Source organism: Coturnix japonica, chromosome 15, assembly GCF_054131305.1.
Source record: "Coturnix japonica strain WE chromosome 15, WE-NBRP24, whole genome shotgun sequence".
NCBI lineage: Eukaryota > Metazoa > Chordata > Aves > Galliformes > Phasianidae > Coturnix > Coturnix japonica.
The window spans coordinates 8,298,401-8,313,856 of NC_140677.1; the positions used below are offsets into that span (position 1 = coordinate 8,298,401).

The 15,456-nt window shown below is 39.7% G+C and overlaps 1 protein-coding gene across 4 annotated transcripts in view; it reads right to left on the reverse strand.

The window, feature by feature from the left end:
• PRKAR2A (protein kinase cAMP-dependent type II regulatory subunit alpha) overlaps window positions 1-15,456 on the reverse strand; it is a 51,238-nt gene that overhangs the window by 20,778 nt on the left and 15,004 nt on the right. For 3 of the 4 annotated variants that reach the window (XM_015874912.3, XM_085516754.1, XM_085516752.1), the window contains exons 2-3: window positions 13,241-13,276; window positions 388-440 (exon numbers count right to left, since the gene is read on the reverse strand). In XM_015874912.3, coding sequence (XP_015730398.1) covers window positions 388-440; window positions 13,241-13,276 — 89 coding nt within the window. Of the gene's footprint in view, window positions 1-387; window positions 441-13,240; window positions 13,277-14,418; window positions 14,647-15,456 lie in introns of those variants that run through there. The other variant, XM_085516753.1, reaches the window with a different exon arrangement.

Genomic DNA, 15,456 nt, shown 5'->3' on the forward strand with positions numbered 1-15,456 from the left:
GCATGCATGGAATTCTAAGCAGCCACAAAGGAACAGCTGTCCTTGAGCTTAACTAATTCCCCACAACAGCACTAATGCTTTAGGAGTTGCCTCAACAAGCATTCAGAATAATGAGGAAAGGAGAATGCCCAAACTTCCAGAGGTGGTAGACAGTAAGCAGAGCTCTCATGTCCTCTGAAATAAGATCATATTAAAGCAACAGTGACTAAGTAAGTGCGTGGGACAAAGTGGCACTAAGTTTCAGAGCAATATTGCTGTGTCAGTGACAGCACTGCCTATAACCCCTCTGAATGAAATGCACAAATGGTGAGGAAAAATCTGACACACAGACATCTGCTTGTCAAACTGCAGAGAGAACCATGCACGATGCAATTCATTCATTCTTACCCTCTGTTCCGTGTCTTCTTCCTCTTCATCTGGATTGAAAGCCTCAGCACAAACTGGAACAAATTAGTGAAAGAATATCAGACAAATTAAGTTTAAATTAATTTATTATCTGCATTTTCCTACAGAAAAAAGATCCACTTTTTTTCTTATGCGTCAGAGACTTAAATATAATCTGTTCTCGGTGCAGGCACATCATGGCTGTCCTCAAATTCTCATGAGAGGTCAGTAACTCGTGCTAGAAGGTAATAATGTTGCCTGGTGAGTACTCCAATACATGCACACTGGTTTCCTTCCTGTCCTTATTGAAACATAAAAATCAACATTCAGATTAATTTACAAACACACACGTGTGAAAAATACTGCAGCTACGTCATCCCACTCTCTGAAGAGCAACATAAATAGCAAAACTCACAAAAAGGAGTGCAAGGAGACATGTCGCACTCTACCTCAAGTCCGATTTGCAATTAACTACTTTTTGTTTTTAATGAAGAAAAAACGTATTTACACAAATTAACCCAGTAAATGAATGCTGTTTGATTGTGCTATATTCTATGACTATGAAAAACAGTGGGTAGTCCATCTGCTCCTATATCTTACTACCTTTGAACCATCAGAACACCAAATTCTGATACAAAAAGGACAATGAAAAATATCGAGTGATTTTTTTCCCCCCCCCCCCAAAGTCTGAGAACGTTTGTATAAATCAACACCCCAGTGCTTAGGAACAAGGCTCCTGTAAACCAGCTACAGGATAAACTGTGAGAGATGCAGTGATAATGATGAGCTTTGAAAATTTCAGATTATTTTTGTCCATTTCTAATACTTCAGAAAAGGTTCATCTTCACAGCTATTACACAGCTTTACAATATCAAACACGTTCTCCTCTGGCCAACAAAAGCCTGGGTCCTTAGTTCAGATTTTGTTATTAACTCGTGGGCATTCACTGTTCTTAGACGTCAAAGTGAACCCCACATTCTTACTACCTGCAGAGATAAAGTCTTTTCATCTACCCTGTTCTTGCTCTAATAAGGACAGCCTCACTTCTGAGGCCATACAGCACTTGTAAATCTTACAAGGAAACACTGACAGCGTTTTTCTTTGCACTGCACCCAGCATCCTGACAAGACTGAACGCTTGGCAGAAAGCCCAGCAGCTCACTGCAATGACACGTAACAACTGAATGGAGTTAGAAAGCATAAATAAAAATAAGTAGACTTGAAAAGGGAAAAAAAAAAGGCCTCAAATCCAGCGCCTTGCAAAGAATTTGGAAATCTATACACAACGACTGACCTCATCGTCAGATTTTTACAACGGCTGCAAGGTTTGCATAATTTGCAAGAGAAGACCCACACCTTTTAGGTAGCAAAAGAAAAACAAAGTCAGTCTTTGCTAGTAAATTACATTTGGATCACTTCCTTTTTCCTGGATGCAAACAGACTGGAACACAATACAAGCACTACATTTATTGCACCACAACGTAAAACCCCAACTATGTAATCATTAGCTATGTTAGAGTACTTACTGTTAATACAATAAACCCCTGTTTTCTGTACTCAAACAGCCCTGCTTCTCTGTTCTTCTGATTGTAAAGAACTACAACTACCCCCACAGAAGGTAATTTTCAGGGCTGTCGAAAGTTAGCAGTTAGCAAATGGCAGCAGACAGCCTCAACTGAAAGCTATTTGATCTTTCACCTTATCTACATATATCTGAATTAACATTTTAACGATTGCAGCATCCCAGAGAAACAGGTACTCAAAGACAAGCTCATACTCATCAAAAAGAAGCATCAGAAGCAGCATCTTCTCGGACTCACCAAAGCACCAATTGGAAGGACCTTTTTCCAGAGGTCACCCAGCCTAAACCAGCCCTACAGGGGAGCTCCCTTCAATGTCAGATCAGGGCTGACCTGGGAACCTCCCTGGGTACAAATTCCACAGCTCACTGGCTTCCCAGTTGCTGCACTGCACCACTCTCCCAGGGAAAAAGCTTTTCTTAATGTGTGACCTAAATCTCACAAACATCTTGAAATAAGTGATGTCTGAACTCACACCTTTCCTATGCAAGGCTTTTCAGCACAGCTCTGCCCTTGAGCAAATGCTAAGTATGAATGTGATCACATATTTCCAACACCACAGCTGTATCAGCATATATGTACTTCATGCAGACCAAGTGTCTTTCCAAAACTACCCACGGAATTCAAACAGCTGTGAAACTGAATAAAAGTTTTCAACTTTTAGAAGCATTAAGATACATTCATATTTATTTATTTTTAATCAAGCTTTTTCCTAACATTTACATTTTTTTCTCCTTTTGCTTGTGCAGCTTCTACAGCTAGTTTAGCTTTCTTCTCATACAGCAACTTCTTTGGCTTTCAAGGAGGCACATCTGTTAACACCTCTGAAGGCTCAGATCTATATTCTGTTATGCAGGTGACAGCATCTGAAAGCAAGAATGATTTTTCTGGCTGCAGCAGTGACATGAGCTGTGAATGGCAGAGGTGGGGGGAAACAAGAGGCAGAGAGAGAATTAGAAGTTGCAAGAGAAGGTTGCCACTACAAACACTTTGCTCATGTAGGCCTGAATCAGTCCCAAGATATTCTGTGAAGTACGTTTTGTCAAGATCAAAGTCCTTACACTCCATGCAAATTTCAGAATACTTCAGCTCTCATAACCAAAGTGTTTGTGTGAAACAAATACCACCCTCTCAGCTGGGGCATCGCTGTTACTCTTCTGTACTTATTAAATCATAAAATGGCTTAGGTTGGAAGGGACCCAAGGATCACCAAGTTCCGACTCCAATGGCCACAGGCAGGGCCACCAACCTTAGGATGCATTACTTCCAGTCCGTCCTACAAGATCCATCACTAAACACCCATCTAGAGCTGCACACGCAGACCAACTCTTCCAGCTATTCATTCAGATCAGTTATCTCAAGTGATGTTTAAGGCTGCGTTCTTTGCCTCAGAGCTTGGCAAAGCTACAACCATTTTTGTCTCTCAGGGGACGATGTGCAGCCCCTCCTGTGAGGACACACAGCTGCAGAGGTGACCACTTCCAGGGGCTTCTCACTGCTCCTTCACAGCTGAGTTGCTAAAGCATGCACTTCCAAAATGATGTAGTGGAAATGAACTTCAGAAGCTTATGCAGAACCTATGCAGGGGTCTTCAACAGCAGTCAATATGATTTGCTGTACTTAAGGAAACAGATTAAAGTCTCCCATCACATCTGTTTCTGCATAGATCAGAATTTTTTGGTTCAGAAATCACGCGTTACTTCCTGAGTTAAAGATCTCACCATGTCACACACAACAACAGATTCATCCCTCATGCTTCAGGAGTCAAAGCCAAGACACAACTTGGAGTGACTGGGATGTAAAGAGCCAACTCCCCCTCAGATCTGTCAGATCCCAACACAAACTATTCAAACACAGCACTGGCTGCCTGGCCATATATAGCGATTGAAATGTAAAAAATTTATTTGAGAAATATTTAGAAATAATTTAGGTGGTAAAAGAAAAAAAAATCATTTTTCAGTTCTGTTAATTTACAATTACAAAAGTAAAATAACATCTACTCAGTTCTTCACAGGTAGAAATATTCTATTTCTTTCAAGATGCAAAATACAGTTAATTTAAGGGAAGAGGAGGTAAAAATATTTATGACTCCTCTGTTGCTTAATTCCATAATTCAACTTGAAAATACCCATTCCCACTATGGACATTTAACATGTGGGTTTTGTTTGTTTGTTTCTTTATCCTTGACAGAAAATCCAACTCTACATTCACATACACGTACCCTTTCTCCCAAGATGCATAAATACAAACAATGCAATAAGCTCTTTAAAATGAAAGCATCTATTTCATATATACATTTGTTTTATAGATTCTGAATGAGTTTTTCAAATATTTCTCCTAAATTCCTCTGGATCGATAAAAACCTGTTTTTAACTCCTTATCTAAAAGGCTTTATCATCACATCAGACGCTGAACTTCTTTGGACCTGGCAGCAAGAGGTGAGACTGCATGAAAAATAAGAGCAGCAAAAAGCCTTCTATCACGGCAATGACTGCTAAAGAAGAAAGCTTTTCATGTGGCAGCATCAAAGGAGTTCATAGCTCTGTCACAGGAACAATCAAACCCTAAATATTATCCCTTAGACCTTCAGCAGTGAAATTGCTACCTCCGTTTCCTTTAATACACTTGAACAATACCTCAGAAGGGCAGCAGAGTATTTCAGACTTCAGCACTGTGTGGTGCAGCACAAGAACTTCAAAAGAAGCACGTTTTATTCTTGCAAGTAAAGGAATCGGAAGACTGAAATGGATAAACACTCTGCTGACCTTGTTCAGGCCTCCTAAGAGAGCCTTACCGATGAGATAGTCACCCATAAAAAAAGGCCTCCTGGAAAACATGATGCTACTACTATTTCAGAGCACCCAGCTTCATAATTGTGCGAGTAAGCCTTCTGCTTTAATGATCTGCCCTGTTTTAGGCAGTTACAGACATCTCGCCTCATTTCTGAACGCTTTACGTGATGCAGGGAAAGCAAGAATCTAAACACCAAAAACGCCACTGGGCCCAACAGACACTACAATACTTTGTATCTCAGTTCAAAAGTGAACATGGAGACAGCCTCACATTTAGGTTACATTAGGTTACATTAAAACACCACAAATTCCAAGAAATGGCTCAAGTACCTCCCTCAAAAAAAGATCTAAAATAAAGTGTGCATCATACAGGCTTTTAGTTGAATAGATAGGAGAGAAGCCAGCTGGGGAGTTAAACATCAGTGTTTTTCCACTCTAGAAATAAGAGCTTCTCTTTCAACTTCCAGACCAAGCCCCTTTTTTGGTTTTATACTTGCAATCCTGATACACGAACTGCTAAGTCTGCAATGAGGCATTTAATATTTTAAAATACCAGCATCTTAGGTAAAGTGCACTGAAGTGCCGCATGTTAGAGAACAGGTATTTAGCAATGACAATTACCCCCATCTTTCTGGCACCTACTGTGATTGAGAAATGATGTCAATGTGTCAGAATGCATTTCAGAAATCAATGGCTTAACAACTTCAAAATGATTTTTAAGGATTTACAGGCAATGTCCAAATAGATGAGAAATGCCATTACCCTTAAAGGAATAAGTATTGCCTTGTTTACCTGTAATGATGCGAACAATCTAAAATGCACATGGTTTGGACACAAAAGGACTGTGTGCAGTTACAACCAGGAAGCTCCCTGCTGTGCTTTGTGGTACCTGCACCCTGTCCAAGTGTGTGCATGCAAAGTAGACAATGCAAAAACCTGCTCTTCAATCCACTGAAGGGAAAACAAACAAAAAAACCCCACACCAAAACCTACTAGAACAGCAGCTACCGTCACTTCTGTCACCATGGAGCAGCTCTGGTGATTGCTAATAATTGGGAGCACACAGCTGTGTGACGTGATGCAGTTTCCTTTAGGATGAGCCAACTCCCAACCTTAGTGGCTCAGGGAACAAATGGATTTTATTTACAAGAAATCCACAGCTGGGCAGAAGGCTCAAGGTAGGCAGAACGTTGTCAGTTAAAAGCTGCACACTTCATTTATAAGCAATTAGTTCCCCCTTTTTCCAACACAGATGACTGAATTTAAGGCTTAACTCCTTTCTGTACCAAAATCCAGAGGTATGGGAAACATATACACAAATACACTGACCTGTATTAGCTAAGTGCTTCAGGCAGCCAAATACCCACACATAAGCCATCTCCCAAAGCCAAGCCTTGCTTTCTTAAGACCCTCTTTAAATGAAACCACTACAAAAGCAATCACAAGACTTCCAAACTGGGACTGGCCTTAAGCACAGTATATTCCCTGCGATTTTCAGCATGCTGATCTCTGAAGCTTTGCATTATTTTGGTTATATTCAGTCTCACTGAGGTCTCCTGGAGTTAAAAATGACAAAGAGAAGCTTCTGACAACACAGAGGAGAACACCTTTTCATGTTTCCATCAGATACAGAGTTGTTATATTTATTAACGAGAAGAATGCAAATCTCATTTAACTCCTGAGGCCACTCCCAATATACACACCACAGCATCATGCTTTGCACTGAGAATAAGACTTCCTTTGTGTGACACACATTTTGACATTTCCTCCACCATTCTGCTTCCCATTTACTGTGCACAACAAGACTACGTGGGAATACCTCAATTTGGGCTTTAATTCAAAGGATAAAACACAACTTGTGTTCTGCCAAAAAAAAAGAGAAAAGCAGCCTCCGTATAGAATCCATGTGATCTCTGTTACAACCCATGAAAAATGTGATAATGAAGTTACACAGAATTCAGCTGAAGGCTGAGATTTTCAGGACTTCTATATTTCAGTACATAGGCTACCATTTAAGTAATCTTTCAATTAAACATATAGAATAGGATTTACATATGTGCTTCATGATATTTAATGTAACAGGATTAATCATCTACTTCTTTTGCCATCTGAATACTTCCAAAAAAATGAATCCTTGGTTGATTAATTAAACTGCTTATTAAATGTGCACAGTTACGATGATCTCAGGACTAATAAAAAGGACTAATCTGAGTTGTATTATTTGGCTTCAGATGGACCAACTATAATCACTATGTAACACTCTAAGAATCAGAAGTTATTTAGAAAGATTTAACAAAAAGAAAAACTGAATGAAATCTGCTCTGCTGTAGCTCTACTTACACCTGAATTGTAGAGATTGGGTCAGATTAGATGCAACCAGATACTGTACTTAAACCTTAAAAAGAGACACTCATTAGGTGCTGAATGCCTTTGTGTCATTAAAGAATATCTAGAAAACCACAACCGAATTTATTCGGAGCAGTGTGAGATCCGAGCGATTGTGAAGTCACGACTGCTAATTTCCAAAAATAAGCTTTTCATTACTCACTGAATGCCAATTACATGCCAAGAATTTTTAAACAAGTCCCAATATTGCAAACAGAAAACAGGCTTTTTTTTTTTTTTAATGTTGAACAACTAATGATTCAAGCACTTTCTTACATGAGAGCACCCACACAATTTATCACCACTTTCATCTGTCATCCCACACACTTGGCTTTTGCTCATATCAACATTTTTCAAAATGAATTATTTTCACTCTAGTTATGATACCAGTTCTGTAACCATTAGGGCTAGCAAAAAAAACAACAAACCATGGAACAGGCATCAGGCTGTCAAAGAAGGAAAGGTTTATGCCATTGGTAAAAATGTAAATTGAAAGCCTTCTGAGTTGAAAAATTCATCAACTGCCTCAAAACCTCTCAGCAGAAACCATCATGCTATCAGTTGTGTAATATGGTGAATAATCAATACAGGAATTCGAACCAGAGTGTGATTTTCCAACCTTCCCCTGATAACAAGCAGTCTTGGAAGCAGAAAGCAAAGAGGAAGTCAGCCACATTCTCATCCTCCCTTGATGATATGAAGTGGCGCGATTTTATCACTGAAGTAGGAGACAGCATCCCACAAGAAAAAATACATTAAGTAAAACAAAAGGTGTTTCCTCTTGCTTTCTTGCTTCATTGCTGTTATTTAGACATTCTTGTTGTTTGCTGTTGGTTTTGTGGTGGGGATGTTTCTATTTGTTTTTTTTAAACAGGATCCCTAACCTGCTTTGTTTTGTTTTAACTGAACACTAACATGATGTATGGCATTAATTAATATAAAAGCTTTCTTAGAAAATGATTTTTTAAAGCTGTCATTTCAAAAGGATAAAAGTTACTCAAAACACTTTTCTGTGCATAATATTATCATATCCTGACATCTCAACTTGCCAGGGTGTGAAGAAAATGCAGTATTTCATTACAAAGCCCAGAGAGATATCAGACTTAAACGATGGATCTACTGCATGAGATGACTGCTCATCTTTGATAGCAGTCTGAAAAACTGAAGAGAATTGAAGGAAGAGTCCCCCAGTGTCCAACTGAAGAAGAAATGATGAGTTCGAAGCATCAGCTGACATGTAGGTCTCTTATGAAAGTTCACCTTGTGAGGAATAAAAGTCAAGAACTGTCACAGGGCATTAATTTACACATGACTGACAGACCAAATTCTATACCTACACCACGTTAAAATGTTACATGAAGATGAAAAATCCCAACCGTTGTGTCACGTTGCTAGAAAGAAGCAAGAGAGAAATTTCAAATACTCACCCCAAACACAATATTTGCAGGGGACACAGGCCAATCCTAAGGCTGTCAGATTCTTTGAATATTAATGACTAATACTGAGCAGCTGCTTATACAATTACCACACTGATAAAAGCATTTACCTAAGAATTAATGCAGATAATTTCTATCACCAAGTGCAGTAATTCCAAGTGTTCAACACAGAAAATCTTTATTCGTTACTAAGCACTTTGCTATGGTTCCCAGCAATAACACTGTACATCATGAAATAAGAGACGATGTTTCCTTCACATTAAACCAATAAAGGCACTTGAATCTAGGAATTGCACCAGGCAGCGTTGATCCTTCCAATGAAAGGAAATGGATTTTAGATATCTCTGGACAGGGAAAGAAACAGTAATATACACATACATACACGTGCATACACACTTGCACTTGCTGAAACATGCTCTGACTGCTCATAAAAAGTAATAAGATGAAGCTGAAAAAAAGACTTCACAGTGATTAAAAGCAGAACTATGATTTTATTTTGTCATTTATGTATTCATGAAAGCAGTTGGAGTGGGCTGAGTTGCAAACTTAGAATGCCTTGCAATAACACAGTGACAAGCTGTGACCTTGAGACAGTAACAAAACCTGAGCTTTGCTCAAGAAATGTCCAATGCTGCTAATTGTGCCCTTCTGATAAATCCCAGCTCACACTGAAATAGTGCCATGTAATTCAAAAAGGATGTTTCAAGGAGAAAGAGGAAATATCAGTTTAGAAATAAAAAACGTACCAAAAAGGAATTTAAACACTTCAAAAACACCAAATACAGTCTTAAAATCACAAAATGTATTTGAAATGTAGAAAACTTTTGAGCTGAAATGGTGGGAGAGAAATTCTACAAACAGCACAAACTGAAAACTGCAGGTTTTTGGACTGGCCACGGAGCAGAAGGAGATAACTTTCCTTCCCCAACGAGGCTAAGAACATGCTTATGAGGACTGAACAGCCTTCTCTGCTGAGTGCAGACTGTTCCCATGCTCTGTGTTTCTCAACTTATTTCTCTCTTTCAAAAGGCAGCAAGCACACAGATAAGAGCAGGAAGATGAAGGGAGCCTGGGCACAGCACCAAGAACTAACATCTGCTCAGAGATCTTTAAAAGCGACCTGGACGTGGCCCTGGGCAGCCTGTTCTGAGTGGCTTTTTCAAGCAGAGGCTTGCTGGACCTGGTGACCTCTAGAGCTCCCTTTCAACCTAATTCTGTCAAACAGTAACAACCCAGTTCAAAACTTCTCCTTAGTATCAAAGATGGGGACTTTACCAAGAGTTTTGCCAATAACTTTTTATTTTTTATACTGAAAAACTAGTGTAATTCTAAGACAAAACCCTCTCCTATCCCACAGAATCCCAGAAGAGTGAAGATGGTCCAATCCAATCTCACCACTCAAAGTAGGGTCCACTAAAAAGGTTACTCAGGACTGAGCCCACATGGCCACGGAGTATCTCCAAGGATGGGAACTCCACAATCCATATGGGAAGCCTGCTCCATGTTCCCACTGCCTTCCGACACTGCACATTAGGAAGGACCGCTCCTGAGCCTGGAGGAGCTTGAAACAGTAAGATATTATGATATGACACTTAGTAGGGCACAAATGAAATTCTGTCATTGCTATTCAGCAGGAATCATTCAGAACCTTAAAAGCATGTCTCTCCTCCTTAGAAGGAAGCACTCACTTTTTTTTTTTTTTTTTTAAAGAATCCATGCATTTCCTAACTTGGTTTCATAAATCTCAGATTTTTTATTGGCCACACGCAGTAAAACAGGACTCAGCAACTTTTAAACAAAATTTTCCTTTCCAAATACAAACATTTACACAGCAGTTTTATCATCAGAGAGGGCTTAGACACAATTCCACAGACTGCAAATTTGATCCTCCCCACTTCCCTGAGTCTCTGCAGCCCCTGCTGAAGGCACTAAGCCAAAGCAGGTCTTGTCCATTTCAATTACGTTTAATATTAGCAAGAAAATTACAGAGTTACAGATTCTGATCATGTTGTTCTGTTGGCGTGAGAAGATCAGGGAAAGAAACAGATTCCCTAGATTATACAATTTGATTATTCTACTTACACAGTTCCTGAATGTGAAAACTACAATCTCATTCCTATCCCACGTGGGCTGGAAGTAGATTAAGGAGGGAATACATGCATATGCAACAGAGACAAACCACAACAGGTCACTTGGATAGAATAGAATCAGAGAAAACAGATGAAAATCTGTCACAGACCTATAGTACGGGTGTCTTTTTGTCAGATTTTTTTTAGTCCTGTGAGGAAGTCAGCAAGTCTGCTGGAGGGTGGGTGTTTTGTGGATTGAATTGAAGGAGTCTAGAAATGGTAATATAGAAATCTAGACAAAAACTGCATTTTTTTGAAAGATGTTAAAACTAAAAGAGGAAGAGAAATTATGCCCAACTGAGACTGAAGTAGGCGTGGCACTCTTCATTCCAAAAAGACAGTTAACTTTCATTCATATACCGTTAGTAGCAAGTTCTCCTCAATTCCACATATCAGTTAGTAGGACTGTTATCATATGTATCATACAGTAGGTCTAATCACAATGCCCTCTCTTCCCTTCAATTACCTATTGTGACAGGAAGGGTCACTGGTGTCTCCCAGCTTCCCCACCCAGCCTGCAGTCACTAACCAAGGGCCAGGCTACACACCAGCATCCTCTGCAGTCTCTTCCACTATAGACAGGGACCCCACCAACCAACACATTTGAGAGGCGCCCCAATGCTTGGAAAATATCAAGAAATGTAATCATGCAAGAATGAATTTCAACACAATCCATGTCTTAGGCAGGCAGGAATTGGGATGGCTCTCAGGTTGTCCAAATCAAACCTGTGCAGACAGAGTCAGTGGGCAAATAGTGTAACATGAGTTATCCATACCAGCAAAAGGCTCAGGCTTGGCTAATTCACTTACAGCAGTGGTAAGATGAGAGTTATACTGGGTGATGAGCACCACAGCCTTTTGCAGTCCATAATTAGAAGATCTTAAAATTGGGGATAGCAGTGATGGTTGTTTTGTTGTTTTCATGGTTTTTGTTTTGTTTTTTTAATTTCTGCAAAGGCACCAATTATTATTTTCTACATAGAGGATTGTTTTAATCAAGTCAATCAACCAGCTTGTATACAAATTAGTACTGACAGACACGCTGCTTGTGGTTTGTGTGCCTGCCATGGAACCTCAATGTTACATAGCCAAACATGCTATAAAAATGTAACAAATTCATTCTATTAGCTCTAGGGAATCATCAAGCTCTTATTTCTTTCTCCCTCCCAGCACTTCCTGGAGAAGGCCATTCCTCTGCAGAAGAGCACTGCTTTACCACTCGACACATCTATGAACTGCACCAACATGATGAGATAAGCTCTCTTTTCCCAGGATGACCTTTCTGCACAGCCTATGGAGTTTTTCGCTCCCCAGCCAGGCCCCACTTGCTCTGCAGGCTGAACCTCCGACCAGTACATAGAGCTGTTCTGCTCTGGTCAAGAAGCAACTGAAATTCCCTGCAGAGCTTTTTCAGTTGCCAAAGCACCTGGAAGAGTTTCATGCCAAGCAAGCCACCACTCTCTCTCCTTTCACGATGGCCTAGGAAATAAATAACTAGCAACAGTAGCAGAAACAATGAGTGCAAGTAAGCAGAACCACCTCCATCCATCAACCTGCATGGTCTCAGCACTACAGGGGTGGGAAAGAAACAACGGCATGTGAAACTGAGTTACCATATATGGGATATGAAAGCGATATCATCACTTCTGGTTAATGATTAAAAAAAAAAAGAGAGAAATAAATTTCACTATTCTCTTGAAGAAAAGTAATTACGGTAATTTTTAAGTGTAAAAGGTTTACCTGACCTTACAAATAGTTCACCTGCTCTGAAGCAGTTTTATCAACCCTGATGTTCTAGAAGTATTTTACTGAAGTACTGCATAAGCCAGAATCGAGTAAACTCATCTGCTCAAAGTTTTCAGAACCAGCACTAATAAACCTCCTGACCAAATCCCACCCGTCTGCTAGAGAATTTGTGTTCAGAATAAGTCAAAGAATGACAGCCAAGTATTGACAACAATTAATCAGCACTTGCCATTGGAGTCAAGCACCCAAAGAACTCCTAGTTTAGTTCTTTAGTAACTAAACGCCTAAATGAAAATTCACTAATTAGCAAGGTGTTTTTCTTACTGAAGCTTCTCTGCAGTTTGAAAGTCAATACAAGTTGGTTTTAAAGCTCTGTTACATGTATCTAAACACAAAGAACTACAAGCACAATTCCTTATCTCTATTTCCACAGCTGTTTCCACTTTGGAGCAACAGGAATAAGTCCATCTTCCACAGTTTTACATAGCCCTGGAATGTGCATTAGTACCCCAAGTAATCATTTGATTGATGGGCATTTGGTTATCTTTAGGTAGTTAATCATGGCTGTCTAGGGGTAATCACTTCTAATTTCAAATAAAGTAGTCTAAAGGAGAATCTGTAACTACTACATACATGTAGAAGATACTTTATATGAAATAAAATACCACAAGCAGCATGATAAATGCAGAAGCAATAAAGAGAAAAGACAGTTTTAAATATAAATCTTTCAGTCAAATAAACATTTCAAAACTTTATCAGAGACGTAAAATTCTTAATAGGAAACCATACCTGATACTCTTCTGTTGTATCGGTTAATGACCGGAGCTGCAAAATAAGAAAAACAAAATTACAAATGCTATTTATTATTAAGAATTCAAAGTCAACATCTTGAACAATTTCAGTATATTTTCATGACCAAAATCCCATACAAATCTTTCTTACAAACAAATAAAAAATGCTTTAATATAAAGCTCTCCCAACCACTTGCCAGCAAGTACATATTTAGCTGAAATACCTTCCAGAAGGTCAACACAGATGGAACTAAATGATCTTTAAGTTCTCTTGCAACCCAACTCATTCCTGGTTCTAAGATACAAGAGAAATACTAATTTCAAAACCAAATATCATATTCACGGTAAAAACACCTCATCCATGTCACAATAGCTGCAATTAAATGATTAACAAGTCCCACCTCCTGATGTGAATATTTGAGCCTAAAGTTTTCCGCTCAAATTCAGTTTGCCACAAGTAATGACTAACCCAACTTAAAATGCACCATGACATTTTAGTGTAGCAAAAGAACATGAACAAACATCCGTTGATGCCTAAGCATATAGAAGCATGTAAAGATACAATTTATCCCTACTGACTAGCAAAACCAAAACCAAATCACATCACCTAAAAAACAGCTTTCAGTTTTCTTCAGGAACATATGAACGAGTTTCCTGACTATTGATTAAATCAATCGACCAAGACTTCTTGTTAGCTCAGACTGATACAAGCAATAGTTCACAAGTATCTTTCTTTTCCACCTTTTGACCATGTTCACTTCTAAGAGCATTTAACACCGTTGAACAGAATGACACAGTTACAGAAAGCTCTGACATACTTTGGGTTCCACAGAAAAAAAGCACTTTCCAAAGACTGCAGTTTCTTTTAGAATACTGGTTATTTTATCTCAGAGCAGGGATTAGTGTCATCGACACAGCACCCAGCACTCCACCGTGCTGAAAACAAGCAAAAAAACATAACCTTTTAAGGACAGTAAAGAGAGCGCTGTTATTCTGCCTCCACAAAGCACTTAAGATTAAATCGATAGTTTGCTTTTCTTCATACCTGTGACAGTTTAAACGCGTATAAACTTTCAGCATCGCTTTTACACGCTGTCAGGCAATGACTATTCCTACACTGAGGAGCTGAAACATGACATTTCCTACTATTGAAGATCACCTCTTATTCTGGCTTACCAGGGAGAAGCTCTTGGTCTATGACGACTTCCAGTGTTGCAGACAGCACACACACAGCTGCTCCCATGGAAGAATCGTGCTCTGCCTGGCACTGAGGGGTGCTTCAGAACAAAGCTCATGAGGGTCCCACTGCAGCAATGCTGGGCTGCAGGCAGAACCCATCAAATTAGATGGGGCAGCAGGGACCAACACATCACAGTGAGCCCAACCTTTATGGAAATAGTTCCTACACTAAACAAAGGGCATCCAATTTAAAGCATAACTCATAACGTTAAAGCACATTCCATAGGTTGCTGACTGTAACCTCTGATACCAAGGCAGCCTGCAGAGCACACATCCTCCTACACACAAACAGAATAAAGCACACCAACCCTCAGTGAGGCTCCTGCCCACAACAAAAAACATAAAACGCTACTTTGAAAAAAAAAAGAAACAATTCATCTTAGTCGTATCCACAATGAGAACACCCAACAGCCGCCAACAGCTGCACCTCGGGTCACTTACAAGCTAATTGAAGGAATCGGAACAATAAAAAGAGGTTGCCAAGAGAGGATTGTATTATAACTCTCTCTAGGTCCAAAGCTCAATCAGCAGCATTAAAGTTCACCATCACAGAATCATCACACATCTCCTATCTATTGCACAGGGCTCATTCTTGCTCGTGTTGAGGCAGCCAAGATGCACTAATTGGGGAAACACAACAAAAACTGCAGCAAATTAAACTGTTATATCAGAAGAAACCAGAACAGCCCCACTTCCTCCCTGGCAACCGATGATGGCAAGTGACATCAACAGCTGAAAGGCACCAAGTTGTGAGTTTGCATCCCATGCTTCATACAGAGCAAACCTCGGCCAGCAGCACCAACAGCTAGTGTGGAAGTCAGAAACCTCAGCTGAACACGTGCACGTGTCTCAGCCTGACCTGAAGCACAGGCTTCATTAAGCACAGGGCAGGAACACTTCAGGGCAGTTTCACTGATGGAAAAAATCCCAAGTTTCTGGCTGTAGGACTCTTTATTTATAGCTTCAATTTCTAGA